General features: G+C 55.6%; 1 protein-coding gene across 5 annotated transcripts in view; it reads left to right on the plus strand.

Annotated features, from left to right (window-relative positions):
- Window positions 1-15,540, plus strand: part of ETS1 (ETS proto-oncogene 1, transcription factor) — a 134,479-nt gene extending 118,939 nt beyond the window's left edge. For 4 of the 5 annotated variants that reach the window (XM_027772701.1, XM_006150645.3, XM_006150647.3 and 1 more), the window contains 2 exons: window positions 11,057-11,175; window positions 12,037-15,540. In XM_027772701.1, coding sequence (XP_027628502.1) covers window positions 11,057-11,175; window positions 12,037-12,252 — 335 coding nt within the window. In that variant the 3' untranslated portion in view covers window positions 12,253-15,540. The other variant, XM_027772700.1, reaches the window with a different exon arrangement.
- The last annotated feature ends 1,578 nt before the right edge of the window (window positions 15,541-17,118 follow it).

Below are 17,118 nucleotides of genomic sequence, written 5' to 3' on the forward strand. Positions count from 1 at the left end.
GCGCCAAAAAAGGTGCGGGTTGTCCTGCCGTACCGACCTGAGCAGGACACTTTTTGCACCCTGGAGCGACGCAGGCGTCTCTTTTCAGCGTCAGCGGGTGTAGACTGCTGTGTAGACGCCTGTCTGTCCTCCAGCCCCATTTGCTAGATGCTGAAACCAAGGCATTGATAGCGACACGTTCAAGGTGGTGTCCCCTGTGGCCTGCCCAGAAGGCAGCTCCTGAGCTGAACCCGCGGGGCCAGACGCCTCATCTGGGTGCAGGACCTTTTCCCATGAGAGGCACAAGACACTCCGCGGCTAGCCCAGTGTCTCTGTGGAGCGTGTGGTCCTTGTCTGCCTGCTGTCCGACACTCTGTGTGTGGGCGAGTGGTACGCCGAGGGCTGCAGAGCTGGCCTTTGGCTTTGGTCCAGAGCTGGTGGCCTCTAGTCACCCTTGTTGACGCCCATTCCAGACTGCCAGATAATACGGCAGAGGGGTCTGCTCCTGTCACTCCTGCGCTTGCTACCGAGCATGCTGGGCTATGCCTTGGCGACAGTTAGCTGCATTTCCACCCTTTGAGTTGCAGTTATGAACAAAACGATTCTCTCTTTCTCTTTATTTTCTGTACCTGAAAGAGGCTATGCCCAAAGCCATTCACTAATGGCAATAAAATGGTGTTTTATCGTGTGTGGTTGTAAGTAGATGGTTCTTCGGTTTCCTTCAGGCTGCATTTGGGACGACCTGGAACTCACCTTGGAAATAGTTTTTTGTGTGAGATATCATGAGAAAAGGGCTGAGCTTGGTAGAGAAAGAAACCCCACGTTCCCCAGGGGGTCTGTTCAGATCGCTTCCAGCCTGACGTGCATCTTTCTCCCCCGGTACATGGCGGTCGACAGAGCTGGTGGTAGACAGTGCCAGTGCTCAGCCAAGCAGCACAAGCCCCGGCCCAAGCCCCGAACCTGGGCATTGGCTCCCAGTTGGGCTTTAGGGATTAGTAACCCAAAGCTACTGTTAAAACATGTTCTTGAAAATAACTCTGATGCCAAGGAAAGTGCTTCCAAGCCTTCAGTTCAGAGTGAGCTCAGACTGGCTGCAGCACCTGAGGTCAGGTTTCTGGAGGGAAGCAGGGATGCAGCATGGTCTCCGCGGGTGTGGGCAGAAACGACAACTCAGGGGACTTAGTATGGGCCTGGGCAGGGGGACAGAGGGGAGAGGTGCCCGGGAGCCAGGGCGCTACGGAGACGCAGGCGGTTCGGAGCAGCGCGGACCCTTTGCACGGGTGTGAGCTGGGCCGAGCTCGGGAACATGGCCTCTCTGTCAACGCCTTGACGTTAAGACCCTGCCAACTGGCTGGAGCCGAGTGGCACCAGCTAGCTGGCGTGAGCGTGGAACTCAGAGCCCATGTCATGTGGTGGCCGCCTTTGACAGAGGTCGGGGAAGTCAGTGGCTTCACTGAGAGCCTTGGGCCAGGCAGCGCTGGGCCGGCACACGGACCAGCCGGAGCCATCACAGTCTGAGGCTGGAGCCGTCACAGTCAGAGCCCCCTCGGGCAGCACCTGGAAATGAGGACAGGGCCGGGGAATGAGAAAGGTGGGAACAGAGTCTTCCTTCCCCTACTCGGAGACCCCGCACTTAGCGGGCACAGGAAACCAGCTAGGTGCTCGGGGCGCCCGCCGCGCACCTGCGGCTGGGAGGATCCCGCTGGCTGCCATGTTGCTGGTGGATCCTAAGGGGGTGTGTGGGTGGGTTTGGGGTCCAGTGAAGGCATGAGTGAGTATGCTGCTCAGTGACAAGCTGATGGGGATCGGGGACCAGGAGTGCTGTGGCACGCAGGGGAGGAAGCTGCGGGAAGGGCTGGAGTGGGAGGGAGCGCAGGTCATGTGACCCGTGGAGCGCTTTGCTGCCTCTGCTGTGATCGGCATCCTGATTGCTTTTCTTCACCCTCCGCTAGGTGGGGGAGACCACACGGTGAGAGGGCTGGGCCTTACTATTGGCCTTTCCCAATGTCTGAAAAACCGAGGAAAGTGGAGGTGCATGATTTTGTCGGTGGTCTTCGAGGACCACACCTGGCTGTGTGGATTCAGCGGCAGTCACACCTGGGAGCCGCCTTTGGGACAGAAGACTCGAACCCTGGTGTCTGCTGCTCCCTGAGGCCCAGCGGATGCCTGGGTTTTAGGTGGCAGGGCTCCCGCAGGCTGGCCCGTCTGTGCTGGCGCGGCCCCCCTGCCTCTTCGGTGTCCTTGGGCCTCATGTTCTGGGTCTCACCGCGAATGGTGGGCTGCACTGTGGCCTTCTGCATTGTTACCCATTCAAAGCAGAATGTGTCCATTGAGCAAAACGCAGCCACCCTGCTGCTGAGGCGTCCACACAGGCCCCGTCACCTTCCTGCTGCCCTGGAGAACCTCCGGCCCCTGTTGGGACAGACCCCGCTGCAGGCCCAGGATGCCTGCTGGTGCCCTCTAACCGCTTTCCCAGCCGTGGGCAGCAGCTGCTTGTGTGGAGCCTCCGTCCGAGAGCGGCTGGGGATGCCTTCCCAGGGAAGCCTGACGTCCAGAACAGGCAGGGTGGCCGTGACACGGTCGCGCCTCAGCTCACTACGCCGTGCAGGCATGAAGAGCGGGGCCTTGGGTACTCCGAGAGCTCTGTGCCGCAGGCCTCTCATCTGCAAAATGGCGACAACAGCATCCCCATCTCCAAGGCCTGTTGGGGGAATTCCTCCGTGAGGGTGTGAAAGCCGGAACAGGGCAGGGAGCAGGAGCTGCTCTGAGTGCCCTGGCTTCGCTGTTCCGGCATTCTCCGGAGCCCTTATCTGTCCGGTGTCGTCTCAGCTCCTTGCAGACAACATATTTGACTTAACGGAAGCCCAGTAACTGCTGGCAGTGCCATGGGGTGCAGTGAACATTTAATGCCACATCAGGTCACTGACGTCATTCCGCTTCTTCCCCATGGCCGAGGGTACGTGTGCTAGCCTCTCGCACAGACGTGAAGGTCGTTAACCCTTCACCAAGAGCCACAGGAGGAAGATGTGTTCTTTCCATGAGCAAACGAGAGCCCTGGGGAAGGAGCACTTGTGGGGGGTGGTCCAGCCAGAGTCTCACAGCAAATGAGAGCGTGCACACCGTCAGACCTGGGGGAGGAAAGACGGGAACTTGTTAGTGTGGATCTGCCGGAAGAGGACACCAAGATGCCAAGACATGATTGGTTGTGTCACATCTTGGGGGTGGAGGAAGCCAGGAGATGGCAGGAAGGTGGGTGGTGGTGGGGGGGGCGTTCGGACGGCGCCCCGCTGGGTGGCAGGCGTCTGAGTAGGAAGCATCTCCAGCCACAGCTCAGTGCCCGGAGGGCTTGGCCAGGCTGCCCCCTGCCCTGCCCACTGTGTCCTCTCAGGTTGGTGCAGCCCCAGGAAGCGAGGCCTCATGTGGACATGGGGGAGCTGGTCAACCCCACTTGCTGCAGCAGGAGGTCTGAGCAGCACAGGGGGGACAGACTCACCGGCACTGACCGGTTCATGTGGCTGGACCAGGAGGGGCCTCTGCTCCCTGCAGGTTGGTGACCAGAACTGAGCCTGGTGTTCATGGAGTGGGAGCTCTCCTGGCTGATGATGTGAGAATTTAAACTCGGGGCTTACAGGGCACAGGTCTGTGGGTGTTGACAGGCACCCAGGTTCTCGGGGAGGCCTTTGAAGGCCAGGCTCTGCCTTGGTTGAAGGTGTCGGGAGGGTGCTGTCAGCTCGTCTCGTCCTGTTAGCAGAACAGTATCTCCATGCTATTGTTAATATTTCTGTCCTGCTGCTCTCTGCAATCTGCCTGTAGGACCTGACACGGGGTGTTCTGGACTTCTGTGCTGCATAAACTCTTGAACAATTTGGTGTGCAAATGATCACTGAGGATTTAGTTCACCTCCGCACAAACCCTAGTATGCCTAACTTGTGATAGCTCTCCTCCTGGATATGCAGGGAAACTTTACCCCTTGAGTAAAATAAATCCCAGAGAGTGAATCGAGAATCCTGCTGAGCAGAAGTGCCTTCCTGCCCTCTGACCCCGGTGTGAACTCCTCCTTCCTTCTGGTGTGCTATGTAGCAGGTCATCTTCTTTAGGAACTGATTTGGTTAAAAACGAAATTCTCAGCCCAGACCTCTAGCTCCAGACCTAAGCCGTCTCTGATGACTTCTTCAAAGAATCAGTTCCCTAGAAGACACAGGAGGAAAATGCTCCGAGGAACCCACTTCCTGACTCCGGCCTCACTGTCCAAGTTTGTGTCCGAGACGGTTAGACAGTGCAGTGGGTTACAGCTCACAGGAAGCTGCGTTTGAGAGAAACAGCCTCCTTGCTCCACCGCTGCCCTCACACATGCGTGCCTGAACACACCAGGTGTGCGAAGCTGGGGCAAAAACAAAGGCCCTCCCTTCAGATGCTAAAAGCATGTAATGGCCTTGCTCTCAGACCAAGCCCACTGGCCAGGTGAGCCTCACTAGTCTGTCCCGGGTGGGGACCCCACCGGCCTTTGCCAGCTAAGGGCAGGCACCCTGGAGCCTGGCTGGGCCTTCCTCTGGCTGTCCTCCCAGTTGGGCCACAGAGGACTTGGTGAAGGGCAGGGGGCGCCTGCATGATGCAGGGTAGCCCGTGTAAGGGGGAAGAGCTCAGAGGGGAGGAGGATCTGACTTCCCCTGTGGCCAGGATTTCCCCAAGCTGGCATGCCTGTGTTGCTTTCACTTGCAAAGCAGTTTCATCTGCCTTTCTTCTTATGCCTGTCTACTTTGCATGGGAGGAATCCCTAACCTTCAGTGGTCTGGAATGATGATTCTCATTTAAAATATTTGAAAATGTTACATTTCCATACTTGAACGTTTTTTTTCTAACCACCCAGTTTCTGCTTTTTCACATTTGCCATGTAAAAAGTTGATTTAATTCTTGGAACACTAATGAAATTTTATTGACTGCTTTTAATTTATGAAAATTTATTTTTCCTTGACTCTATTGGAAAATCTTATGAAAATTAATTTTTCCTTGTTGCTACTTGAAAATTGTATTAAAATTTTTTTCCGTTGTTTTATTCTTCTTCAGTTTGCATTTTCTATTACTCCCAAACTGTTCTGTAATAGGGTAACCTCTTGAGTCTCTCTCTTTCTTTTTGCATAATAAGAACTTAATTTACACCCCACCCCCACCCCGCAAAGCTGGGGCGGGGGAGCAGGGCCAAGATTTCCCTTTTAGGAAAGGGAGCAGTAAAGCCCAGAGTTTACAAGAGTTTTTAAGAATGCACAGCACTGAGGCCAGGGTCTAGATACTTGATTTTCCATTTGTGGCTCTTCCATGGGTGTGTGTGTGTTTGTGTGTGTGTGTGTGTGTGACAGTTAAAAAAATGGTTTTTTAAATGTGTCTTCCTTTTTTTTAAGTCTAACATGTCAGAGATACGCACTTGACAGAGTAATTGATTTGAAAGCTGCTTTCTAACTTGTTTTCAGTGCTGGAGACTGGGCATCTCTGCAGTAAGTAAGTAGCAGTTAATGAAGCTATTGTCATCCTGTTCTCACATTGTGTTGTGAGTGGGTACCTGGAAGCCCCCATCCCTGCCCCGAGGCACTGGTCCTCCATGCAGGAGTGTGCTCAGGGACAAAACTGGCTCTGCATGGTCCAGGAAGCCAGGGCACTGCTGGCAGGGAAGGTAGGGGACACGGATCGTGCTGGAGAAGAGGGGGGTCTTGGTGGGGCCAAAGGACGGGTGACTCAGAAGACATGGGAGGTGGCCCCTGTGGCACAAAGCTGGGCAGGAACACTAAGCACCTCTGCTGACATTTCTTTCAACAGCCCTTCCAGTGCCTCGCCGGCAGCCACAGCCGTCCAGAGGTCCAGAGGGCTGCCTGGGGAGTGGTTTACCCTCAGGAATGCTCGTGTAGCTTCCAGGCGAGTCTGGTCCAGAGGCAAGAGCCACCAGGATGGTTCTGTTCAATTGATCATTGAACTCCACTTCAAAAGGACTTCATGGAGATAGGTTTTGGAATAGTTCATGAATATATTCAGAAAGGTCTTGACATGAATAGTTCATGAATATATTCAGAAGGGGTGACACACAGACTTTGGGGTGGGTACCCCTCTCGTCAAGTGAGAAGAGACACTTGTGAACAGATGGGTCATTTCTGGATTCGAGGGTTCTGTTTTTGCCCTGGTCGTTCAGCTGTGGGTAGAGACACCTGGCTGGGAGGGCGGGACCTGCCGGCCTCATCTCTGTGCTGAGGGCCACCTGCCAGATGTGTGCTGTCGGGGCAGAGCCAGCCCTGCTGCAAGGGTGACCAACCATGAGAGTTTCATAGGTTAAAATTAACATGGTGTCCTGCCCGTGTGGGGTATTTGACTTTTAGAGAGGAGCTAAAGATTAGCTCCTCAGAGCAGCAGATGAACCCCCAAAGGACAGAGGTGTGGTCATGTTTATTTTGGGGAGCATGTTGATGACACATAGCTGGGAGTCACCCATATTGTTGGGGTGACTTCAGTCCCACTGCCTGTCTTCAGAGGCGGCGGCTTAGTGATATCATTCAGTACTGTTTACTGAGCCTGCCGACGGTGGGCTCTCGGCTTGGCACTGAGACCATCAGGGTGACAAGGCACGGTCGGTGTCCACCTGCATGGAGCCACCCCCTCGCCGTAGCTGCTCACCGGGGCCCAGGCGACAGAGTGAGCCCTTGTGGCTAAAGCAGAAATGAGGAAGGAGTAGAAGGAAAACCATCTCATCCAGAACCCTGTGACCCAGCCTCGAGGCCAGCACCACAGGCAGGCGGGCCCTTGGCCTGGAAAGCGAGAACGGTGTTGATGGGCCGGCAGGGCCCGAGCAGCTCTGGGGCTCTCACCGGGGTCGAGTCCCGCCCCCTGCCGTGGGCTGCAGTTGTGTAGTTCTCAGCCTGAGTGGGGACAAGGAAGCAGGGGTGGTTAAGCAGCTCTCTGTGAGCTGGACGGCAGCCTCGCTGTTGCAGATGAGAAGGGACTTAGGATATGGCCATGCAGGTGGGAAGGCAGGAAGTTACTGGAAACTTTACCTTGCCAGAACATTGAGATTACTGCCATAGGTGAGAGGGCCTTGAGGGTCCCTTGGAGGAGGGCGTCCTGCTGGCCTGGGACCCCCCGCAGGGCTCCAGCTGGAGTCCCTCTCACCCAGAGGCTGAGAAGAACAAAGCATGAGGAGGAAATGCCCTGCGCATTGGGAGGGCCACGGGCGGGGGGCAGACGGCGGGGTGGGGCTCGGCGAGACGGGGCGGTGGGTGTGTGTGGGTGCCTCCCCCTGGCAGGCTTTGGAAAGAGACCTCCTGGGAACAGGGCCCCTCTGTTGCTGTGGCGCGGAGCCGCGACTTGAGAAGCATAGTTTCTCAGTGATGCCACCGGATTCCTGACGTGTGACACGGGGCAGCCTGGAGAAGGGTGCTGTTGACCGCCTGCCCCGGACAGGGACACCATTGTGACTACATGGCATGTGAGCTCCCCCTTCCCACGCCCGGCTATTCTTAGTACCACTCTCTGCTCCCGGGGACGAAGGTCACTGGGCCCGCAGTCTGTTTGGGCAGTGGCTGGGGCAGGCTGGGTGGGGAGGCGCAGAGCGGGCTGTGTCCAGCCATCTGTGCTGTGGCGTGGAGCAGCCTCCGCCTCAGGCTCCTGCCCTAGCCGGCGTTTCTTCTGGGTGAAGGTTCTGGGCCCTTCCTGTATCTGTTGCCCCCATAAGAGAAGGCAGTTGAGGCGTTAGTGAAAAGGTGCGGAGAGAAGCTTCCAGAGGCCCCACAGGCTTCTCTTGTGGTACGGTGTGGGCGTTCCGTGTGCAGGTCAAAGGGAAGGTCCGCAGGCTTCTCCCGTGCAGCGTGGGCTTTCTGGAATGTGCAGGTCAGCAGGGGGACTCGCAGGCTGCCTCTGTGAAATCCGGGACTGGGGCTGTGCTGACGTCACGCTTTGGTGACTGTCCTGTGTTGGAGGCGGGCCTTCAGAAAGCTCACGGAGAACGCACGTGGTCAACAGCCTGCGTGGATTTCAGAATGTCTTGCACCAAAGTAAGCTTGCACTTTAGTTCCATTTTTCACAAACTCTCTGAAGTGCCCTGCTGGGAAGCTGGCTGGGGATACTTCTGCTGCTGGGGTTCCTGCACTGTCTCTAGGCACCCCTTTTCCTGCCTGCCCCCTTCTTCTTTTAGGCATACATGGGAGACAGTCAGTGCTGCTCCCAGGACCTGGGTCCCAGTGTCGGAATTTAACATTCTTCCCTTCCTTTCAAACCGAGGAAAGCTTGCAGTGAGCACAGAAAGTCGAGGGCGAGGACTCCCCCTGCCCCTGGCATACATGCAGACGCCTGGGTCAGAGTCGGGGTCAGACACACCTGGGCAGGGCTGGACCCAGGTGCGTGCAGCCTGCAGCCATTCGATGGTTCCACGGGGACCAGCACTTCAGGGAAGGGCAAGTGTGAGCCATCTGTCCGAGGGTCCCTCACATGTGCTGAAGCCCCCTCACTACCCGCTGAGGTGCCAGGGCAGGTGGCAGCTGTGCTCCTGGGCCCGCCCGCACCCCAGGATGTGCTGCAGAGGTGCCTGCTGCTCTGGCAGTGACGAGGACTTCCCTAGAAGGGCCCGGTCTGGCGGTCCATTTCCTCAGCTCAGGCATTAATCCCCTTCTGTCCAAGAGGCTGCAAGATGAACAGGTGGGGGAGGTGCTCAGGTAAATAGCAGGAAGGGAGAAATCGCCAGCGTGTCATTTATGAGCTTCCAGGGGGCTGACTCACTGTCTGCAGCACCATCTCTGGGCACCATGGCTGCTAGTGGTCAGGGTCGGGAGGACCCCGGCCATCTGGTGCCCTGCGGCTGCCGTGAAGTGAGGAAGAGGAGGAGGTGGTCTTAGAAGCTGGTTGCCCCTTGGTGGGCTGCAGCAGGTGGTCTGTTTAGAGCGGCCCTTGGGCTTGGGCCCGTCCAAGGGCAATGTCGTGCTGAGATGGAGCATGCGACCGCCGGGGTCTGCCCGAGTACTCGCTTCTGATCCAGGTGGCCCTGCATGAGGCAGATGGCCGTTCTGTCTGGTTCTTCGGCTATAGAGAGGTGGAGGCCCACTGTGGTGGGGACAGCACCACCCCACGGAGCTCTCAGAGGGAGGAATGGGATGGCTCTAGAGCATCACCCCCGCGTCAGGTGCAGTCGGTGTCCGGGAAGTCATTGCTGCCCTGTCAGGGCTGAGAGCTCTCTGCCCGCCCCTCTCTCATGTCATCCGAGTCCAGGAAAGGCTTGTCACACAGCTTCGGGGTTCTGGGCTCCCCTTCTCTTGTGGCAGGTCCTGTTGCCCTGTCACAAGGGCTCTTGCTGGTACATTTTTTGTTGCCAGCGGATGCATGCACTCACCAGAGACAGAGACAGAGAGAGAGGACGGATGCTCTAATGGGCATGGTCACTTCATTTCTCCATCTCGTCAGGACTTGGGCACGCACGCACACACGCCGAGCAGTGGGTCTAAGTTAGGTGCGAGACAGCTTTAACAAAAAGCAGAAAGCAGAGGAGGTTAAGGATTCTCAGCACCGCCCTCTAGGCTGTCTTCTTTGATAGGCATTTGCTGAATCATTTCACTCTGAAATGTGTATAAGGTGTTTCTTACAAGAGTGTTTTAGGAGCAAAAGGTGAGTTCTTGGGAAGGTGCAGTGGAGCGGTCACATTGTCCGTGCTTAGCTTGGGCTGTGCTGAGGTGGGGCCCTGGAAACCACCATGCGGATGTAGGCCTGGGCCCTTAGCAGCTCAACGGCAACGCCGGTCAACAGCAGGTTCTGTGAATGGCATCCCTGCAGGGTCCAGGGGCTCGGGCGCTAGAGCCGGCCACACCGTTCGTGGCTGTGCCGTGGAGCAAAGCTGCGTTATCTCTCTGAGCTCCTTTTCTGCCCCATGGGATGGAAACAGCGAGACCACTTGAGCCTCACTCACGCACAGGGCCAGGTGGGGTCTCGGGGGAAGTGAAATGAGGTGGCCAAACGCGCCTGGTAAAACTCCAGAATATAACAGAGCTGACTCTTACCATCATAAAGGATGGCTCTATTTTAAACTGAGAAGGAATTAAACCTTGTTTTCTATTGGATCTGTTTTCTTTGGACCAGATCTGAACTCAGGTTGAAGACTGGCTCCCTAGAAAGTCTAGTGTTCTCAGCTGAGCTCGAACAATCAGATTTCATTGCTATCTTCCAAGCCCCGCTCTACCTGGATGGTTTATGAGATCGTGTTGTAAGGCAATGGTGTAGACACTTTGGAAGCAGCGACTTTGAACCCATACTTATCCACGCAGCCACGCCCATACACACAGTAGGGATCCCTGGCGGCTTTGTCCCCTCAGAATAGAAAGAGACCCCGGGGGGGGGAATCGCGGGACAGAGCCTTTGCAGAGAGTCCAGAGAACGGCTGCCATCCCGGGCCTTCGGGAGCTACGCCCCGCAAAGCCAGGAGCCAGGACAGAGAGCAGTGTGTTGGTCAGAAGCTGCTGAAGCCGAGAACAGCTCTGGAGGCTGCCTTTGCCTCGTCTCCGGTTTCCTCCCACATGGACGGTGTTGTCCTGGGAGTGGCCTGGGAGCGCGGGTGGTGGTAGAGAGGGACATCCTGACTGCAAGGACCCAACGTCTGTTCCCTCCTCAAAGGACTAGAGGGTGCTAAGCCTCGTGGCGAACCAGAGCCAGAGCTCCCGCGTAGAGGACGCCCAGGGCCCAGGCCTCTGATCGGAACTGGGGCGGTCCTCGGTCGGCATCTTTCCTACCTCTTACGGCGAAGGGCCGTGTAGTTTTAGAAGACACGAGACATGAGGCCGCCGTAGACTGTCCAGAAGCCTGACCCATGTCCGCTTCCTCGAGTGTGCTTGGCCACACGCGTGGACCGACTCCGGAGTCGGCACGGCAGTCGCCTTGCCCGCGTGCGTGCTGTTTCGCTTTGGGAAGCAGCCCTTCCCTGCTCCGTCTGCTCAAGCCTGGGACATTTCCCCGGGCGTTTGTGCTCGGTGGGCCGGCACTTTCTCCAGGAGAGGGGCAGGCAGAGGCGGGCGGGGTGCTCTGCTGAGCAGAGGGGCGTAATGACTCACCACGGCTGTGTTTCCAGGCAGCGGCCCCATCCAGCTGTGGCAGTTTCTTCTGGAATTACTCACTGATAAATCCTGTCAGTCTTTTATCAGCTGGACAGGAGACGGCTGGGAATTCAAGCTCTCCGACCCAGACGAGGTAAGCAGGGAGCACCTTGGGATCGCTGTGTGGACGAGCAGCATCGGAGAGAGCCCTGGGCGAGGGGCCCTGTGGGCCTGGGCGGAGGGGCGGGAGGTCCCACTCTGCACTTGGACTTGAGTGACCTCGAGCCAGCCGTGCAGCCAGACTGAGCCTCTGCTCCCGCATCTGGGACAGGGACATCACCGTTCCCTGCGTGCTCACGGAGCCCGCGATCCAGCCGCCTCGTCTGGCTTGGCCTCAGGGCTCTGTGAATGCAGGGCCAGGCAGGTGGAGAGGCCTTGGGAGACGGGCACGACATGCTCCTTCACCCAGGCTTTCCTTTCACAAATGCTTACTGAGCGGCCACTCTGTGCCATGCGCTATCCTGATGATAAAACAATGAGTAAGAGAGACCACGGCTCTGTCCTGGCAGGCATGAGGGCATATGTGTGCCCTGACACGGGAAAAAGCGTCGTGCTGGAACGGGCAGGTGTGGCTGCAGCATGGCGGCCTGCCCACTCCCCGCTCACACGATCACCTCCAAACCCAGGACAGCTGCCAAGATGTGCGAAGGGGGGTCTGGGCAGTGCAGGCTTTTCTGTCTTGCTTTCCTTTCCCCAAATCAAACATTTTAGCTCTGTCACGTAGGCATTCAGGGTCACTGTGTTTCCATCCACGTCAAGGCTCAACCTGACCCCTCTCCCTGCCCCACCTTGAAGAATGGACCTCAGAAAAGACAGTCCAGGAAAATTCCCTGTGTTCGTATAGGAGTCGCGAATCTTCTGGCTCGAACAGCCGGGGCCACCCGACGGGGTGGGACGTGGGACGCGTCTGTGTGGCCACGCTTCAGCTCTTTACTTCTCTGGCTCCCTCCTTTAGGTGGCCAGGAGATGGGGAAAGAGGAAAAACAAGCCTAAGATGAATTACGAGAAGCTGAGCCGTGGGCTGCGCTACTATTACGACAAGAACATCATCCACAAGACGGCGGGGAAGCGCTACGTGTACCGCTTCGTGTGCGACCTGCAGAGCCTACTGGGCTACACCCCGGAGGAGCTCCACGCCATGCTGGACGTCAAGCCGGACGCCGACGAGTGATGGGCGTGGGGCGCGGGACCTGGGGAGGCCTTTCGAAGAACAGCCGCGTCGGTCGAACTCTTCGTTGTTCTTGTACTTTTTATTTTCCAGACTCTTTTCTTTTTCACATTCAGGGGTGGGAGCTCAGTGAGCTGCAGCTGTAATCGATGGTGCGCCGTGGAAGTAGGAAGGTGAAACTGGAGGGTGGGTGGGACAGGCATTCTGGAGGGAATCGTCGGGAGGGAGAGAAGGGTCTTAGCAGCCCGAGGAGCTGGCTGAGGGGAGGAAGAGACTAATGTGCCCAGCCTCTTTTTAAAAACCCCACCCATGAGAAACATGTCTTGAGTTATAGACCCGCTAGCCAGGGCGGTTGTCGCACCGAGTCCTGAGACCGACGACAGGCAATTCATTTGCTTTTGCTTTTAGTTCTGGGAGGGCATAAAAGAAGGGGTGGGATGCAGGGTTCCAGTGGGGCTGTCCTAGAGACAGAGAACTCACCTTTCCCTCTGCTTTCGAGACTAAGATCCACTTCAGTGGGGAGGGCCCAAGCCGTCTTGTGTTACCATTTTATTTTATTCAATTTTGTGCCAGTATTTTTTTTCCTTAAAAATCGTCTTGAGCTCTAAGGTGGTCTCAGTACTGCGGTATCTCGCAGGTCTGTTTTTATTTGCCGGCTGAGGATTCTGACACAGGAGAAGGACTGTTTATATAGACCCCACTGGAAAAGCACCGTGCTGTCACCGAGACCAGGGATCCCAGCTGCGTGCGACTCCCATGGGAAGGAAATCCCGGCGCTGACCAAGTCCCGGCGGCTGCGTGTGAAGGTCGTCTACCTTAACGTCGTCATCGCAGCCTTTCCCTTTCTGCCCTAGTGGGCTCTCGGGGCTGGGACTGAATGCAGAACTAGGAAACCCGATGTATTTGCGGCCCTGACTACGGAACATGGCAGCCCTGCTGACGCCATGAGGAAGTGAAAGAGGAAGCCCGGCCTCGTTTTTTATAACAGCGCTCTGCTGAACACAGAGACCCGGATAAAAGCTGTACCTGCAGGGCTTCTGGACTGAGTCCTGAGTTCATGTCGTTCCAAACTAACACCTCTCCATCCCCCTTTGACGTCCGCTCCTCCGGCATCCCTCACGGCTCCTTTTTCTCCCGCTGTTGGTAGCAAGGTTGTGCAGCTTCACTTCAGAGGCACAAGTCGAGTTGCTTAGACTTTCTGGGTCTTAGGCGTGATGGAAATTAAGAGAGCACTTCAGCAAAATGTGACATAGCTGTCTTTGGGAAGAGAAATCAGGGCTTTCCTTTGAAGAGTAGGCTCATGGGGTAGGCGGCAGGCGGGCCCGTGTATACAAAGGGAGGAGCAGACCGTGGTCAGGCCTCATGCCTGGGTCCAGGGTCTAGGCACGGGGTAAGTGAAGGTTCATTGCAGGAGACAGGGAGGACTTGGAGACAAGAGGAAGGAGCTCGAGGGACGCAGATGAGGGGACCCACAAGACTAGAGTGTGAGCTGAAGGTAGTTACCTGTCTGCCAGTTGTGAGAGAGAATCTGAAAATGGGGCTTTGGAAGGGGAACCATCTCCCTAGCGAGGAGAAGCGCTTTGAGCAATGATAAGCCCTCACCCTGGGTCAAAGCCTGGGTCAGAGGAAGACTGGGAGCAGCGTTCTCGCAGACTTGGGCGAGATAGAGAAGAAACATTCCAGGTGGGCTCCTCTCGCTGGCCCTGACGGGGTTGAGCTGGGGACCTGGAAGTCACACCCACCTTGTGGTGAGCCTCCCAGACCCTCGGGCCAACCCGGGATATCAGGAACACAGCTCCGGGTCTCGCCTGTGTTCTCGCTCTGAGCAGGTGGAGTGATCTCAGCTGTGCATTTCATCTTGCCTTAACAAAGCTCTCCGCATACTTACTGAGCTGCTCAGGGAGCGCTAGGCGGGGCTGCTTGGACTTCGTTGTTTTCTTAGATTACGTGATCTGGTGTGGGCACTGCCACGGGCTTGTGTGTGTGCGTGCTTGTGTGTGTGCGTGTGCGTGTGTGTGCAGACATGAAAGACCGCAGCTAAAATAGAACCTGGTCTTCTAGTTAAGTCTCGCTTAGTTTTTGAGAGGAGAGCCAAGGCCGCGATTGGCTGTTGCTTGAGCTTTGCACCAGACATGAACTCGCTTAAGTCGGAGACTTTTCCTCGGAAACCGAGGCTGCAGCTCCCTCTTGTGCACCTGGCTCCTGCCGCTCCTGTAGCAGATGAGACGGGAGGAGTGCCTCCTGGCGTCCTCGGCGGCTTGGCCGAGCTCCCCTTTCTCTCTAGGTCCGCCATGGTCTGGCCTTCAGACCTTGTGTGCGTTAAGACGCTCCTTTGATCTGGTCAGACGCCTTTTCTGTGTGTCCAGAGGCCAGAGATCATCCCAGGAAGAGTGGTGGGTGGTTTATACACTGGAAATGCAGCAGGATTGTTGCATTCATGCTTTTAAAAACACATCGTAACTTCAGAGGAGGGACAGCAGATCTGGTCTAGCGGGTGGACTCCTCGTTCTGGAGATGCCTTGACCCGTGTGGGCTTTGGCTCCCGGGGTCAGAGTGACATCCATTCCCTTTTCCGTTCGAGGGAGGGCCTTCCCTGTGGGGGCCCGATTTTGTGGCCATGGGGTTGGAGGTCGCACCCACAGATCAGATGTGCTTCCCTCACTTTGGAGGCGAACACTCTGGGTTTTCGAGCATTAACCTGCCTACCCTTCACGGTGAGAACCTCTCTCGTCCAGCCGTGCTGCGCGTGTCGCTTGCTCTTCGGGGTCTATATAAATGTGTTCACCTTGGACCCACATTCCAAAGACATTTCAAGGAACCACAAATATATGTATCCATGTGCATATATAAAATATATATATGAAAATGAAATGATCTCTATCAGGAATACTGCCTCAGTTATTGAACTTTTTTTTTAAGAATACTTTTTTTTAAAAAAAGCTGAGAAATACAGGGGTGAAAAGATGTTATATTGTGTTTGACTATTTTCAACTTGTATTTTCATATAATTTATATTTTTTAAAAGCCGAAAATTTAAAAGCAAGATAAAAAAAAAAAAAGGAAAAGCAGGTGCTTTTTAAAAATCAGAACTGAGGTAGCTTAGAGATGTAGCGATGTAAGTGTTGTGTTTTTTTAAAAAATGCAAAAATATTTCTTACAGGGGGATTTTTGTTTGTTATTTTACTGGCTGATGCTGGCACATCATTTTTCTGGGAAGTTTTTATATACTGTAGCCTAATTTCATATTGTATTTTAAACTGTGTGAAATTAAAACAAAGAAATTCATTCATATCCATGTGGCTTGGCTTGATTCTTTCCGGTCCGGATGGTGTGTGAACAGCAGGACGAACTACCCGACTGGAGCCGAGCGCAGAAAGGTGGTTCTGTCTCTGGTCTCACATGCGCCGCCAGTTGGTGTAATGGCTACGTTGCTGGACTCCCATGTAGTCGACTGTGGTTCTCGTCCCGGGCCCGGTGGCTTAAACTCATGCCTGGCTTGTGGGCGTCCGTGTCCAAGATCCCGTGAAGAGAATGATCTCACCCGCTCAGGCCCTCTCAGGTGCAGGTCTCTCAGTGAGGACCCTCGTGGCTCTCGGGAAGCAGCCTGGCTGCGGTTGTTGATCAGATGGCTCTGTCACACCTCACTTGTTCATGTCTGCAAGGACTAAGAGTGACGGGAAGACGGCCTGTAAAGACCCCACAGGTCCACACGTGACTGCAGCGAGTCCTGAGTGCCTGACACCGATGCTCATTGCTCACTGTGCTCTGTGGCCAGGGGGCCCTTCCCGTCCTCCACTGGGGCTGAGCACTGCAGATGAGCCTGTCTGAGGTCCCCTGCAGTCGGGTGGTAGTCAGGTTTACCCGTGTGTGGGAGAGGGGTGCTTAGGGACACATCCTGCTAGGTGCTTTGCCCTGTGGAAACCGCGGAAGGTGGATGTTTTTAATTAACACCAACGTTTGCAATGCGAATCCCAGCTCACAGCTGGAAGGAGAATTTTTGCTGAATTGTTCACAAAGAGAGCTCTGTTTTTGGAAAATCTGTCTCTTCAGGCCTGGAGTCTGAGGTTTGCTGAGTACACGTTACGCATGGACTGTGTGGTCTAGTGGTCAGGGAGCTAGGCCGGCTGTGAGGGAGACTCGGGCCCCTCAACCCACCACTCACTAGGAGGCTTTGGGAAAATGGCTTGAGGTTCCTGTGTTTTTCAGTTTTCAGCTCCAAACCTGAGCAAAACCACAACTCCTGAGCCAACCTGAGGCCACATCTGAGCCCCTCTAACCTGGATAAACAGGACGTAGGGTGAGTCTCTGCCTCCGTCGAGGGTTTGGTCGGAGAGCTTCCCTTCAGTGCCAAGTGGCTGCCACCCTCCCAGTGTCTGGTTTCATGCTGACCAGGGCGCACGATGGAGACACACGTCAACCAAGTCCGCTTCGCTGTGTCTTATACCATGGACCAGAGCTCAGGTGGGGGTTCCCACACCCGGGGGCCCGGGCCCCCCTGCCACAGCCACGTTAAGGCCTTAGTGGGAGGTGGGGGGAGGAGAGCTTTGGGAAGATTGGACAGGGCGAGGCTTGAAGGAGGACGGGAACGAGGGTCATGTAAAAGGGGGTGGTGGGAGCCTGGAGCTTCGAGAGGCATTTTCAGGAGGTGGGAGGTGGGAGTATAAGCCAGCTCTCACCTGAATTTCACTCCACTAAAGCACCCGTGTAAAATAAATAAATAAAAATTAATTTAAAAACAGCAACAGAGCTTTTTGTGCAAGGAAATGTCACTATTCTAAACTGAAAGGAGGATTATGGTTTGGGCTTCGGCTGAGTTAGGCGAGGTGGACTAGGTGCACGCACACTGCTCCCAAGCCACAGAGGTGTCCC

The sequence above is a fragment of the Tupaia chinensis genome, unplaced genomic scaffold (genome assembly GCF_000334495.1).
Source record: "Tupaia chinensis unplaced genomic scaffold, TupChi_1.0 Scaffold000292_1, whole genome shotgun sequence".
NCBI classification, from domain to species: Eukaryota; Metazoa; Chordata; class Mammalia; order Scandentia; family Tupaiidae; genus Tupaia; species Tupaia belangeri.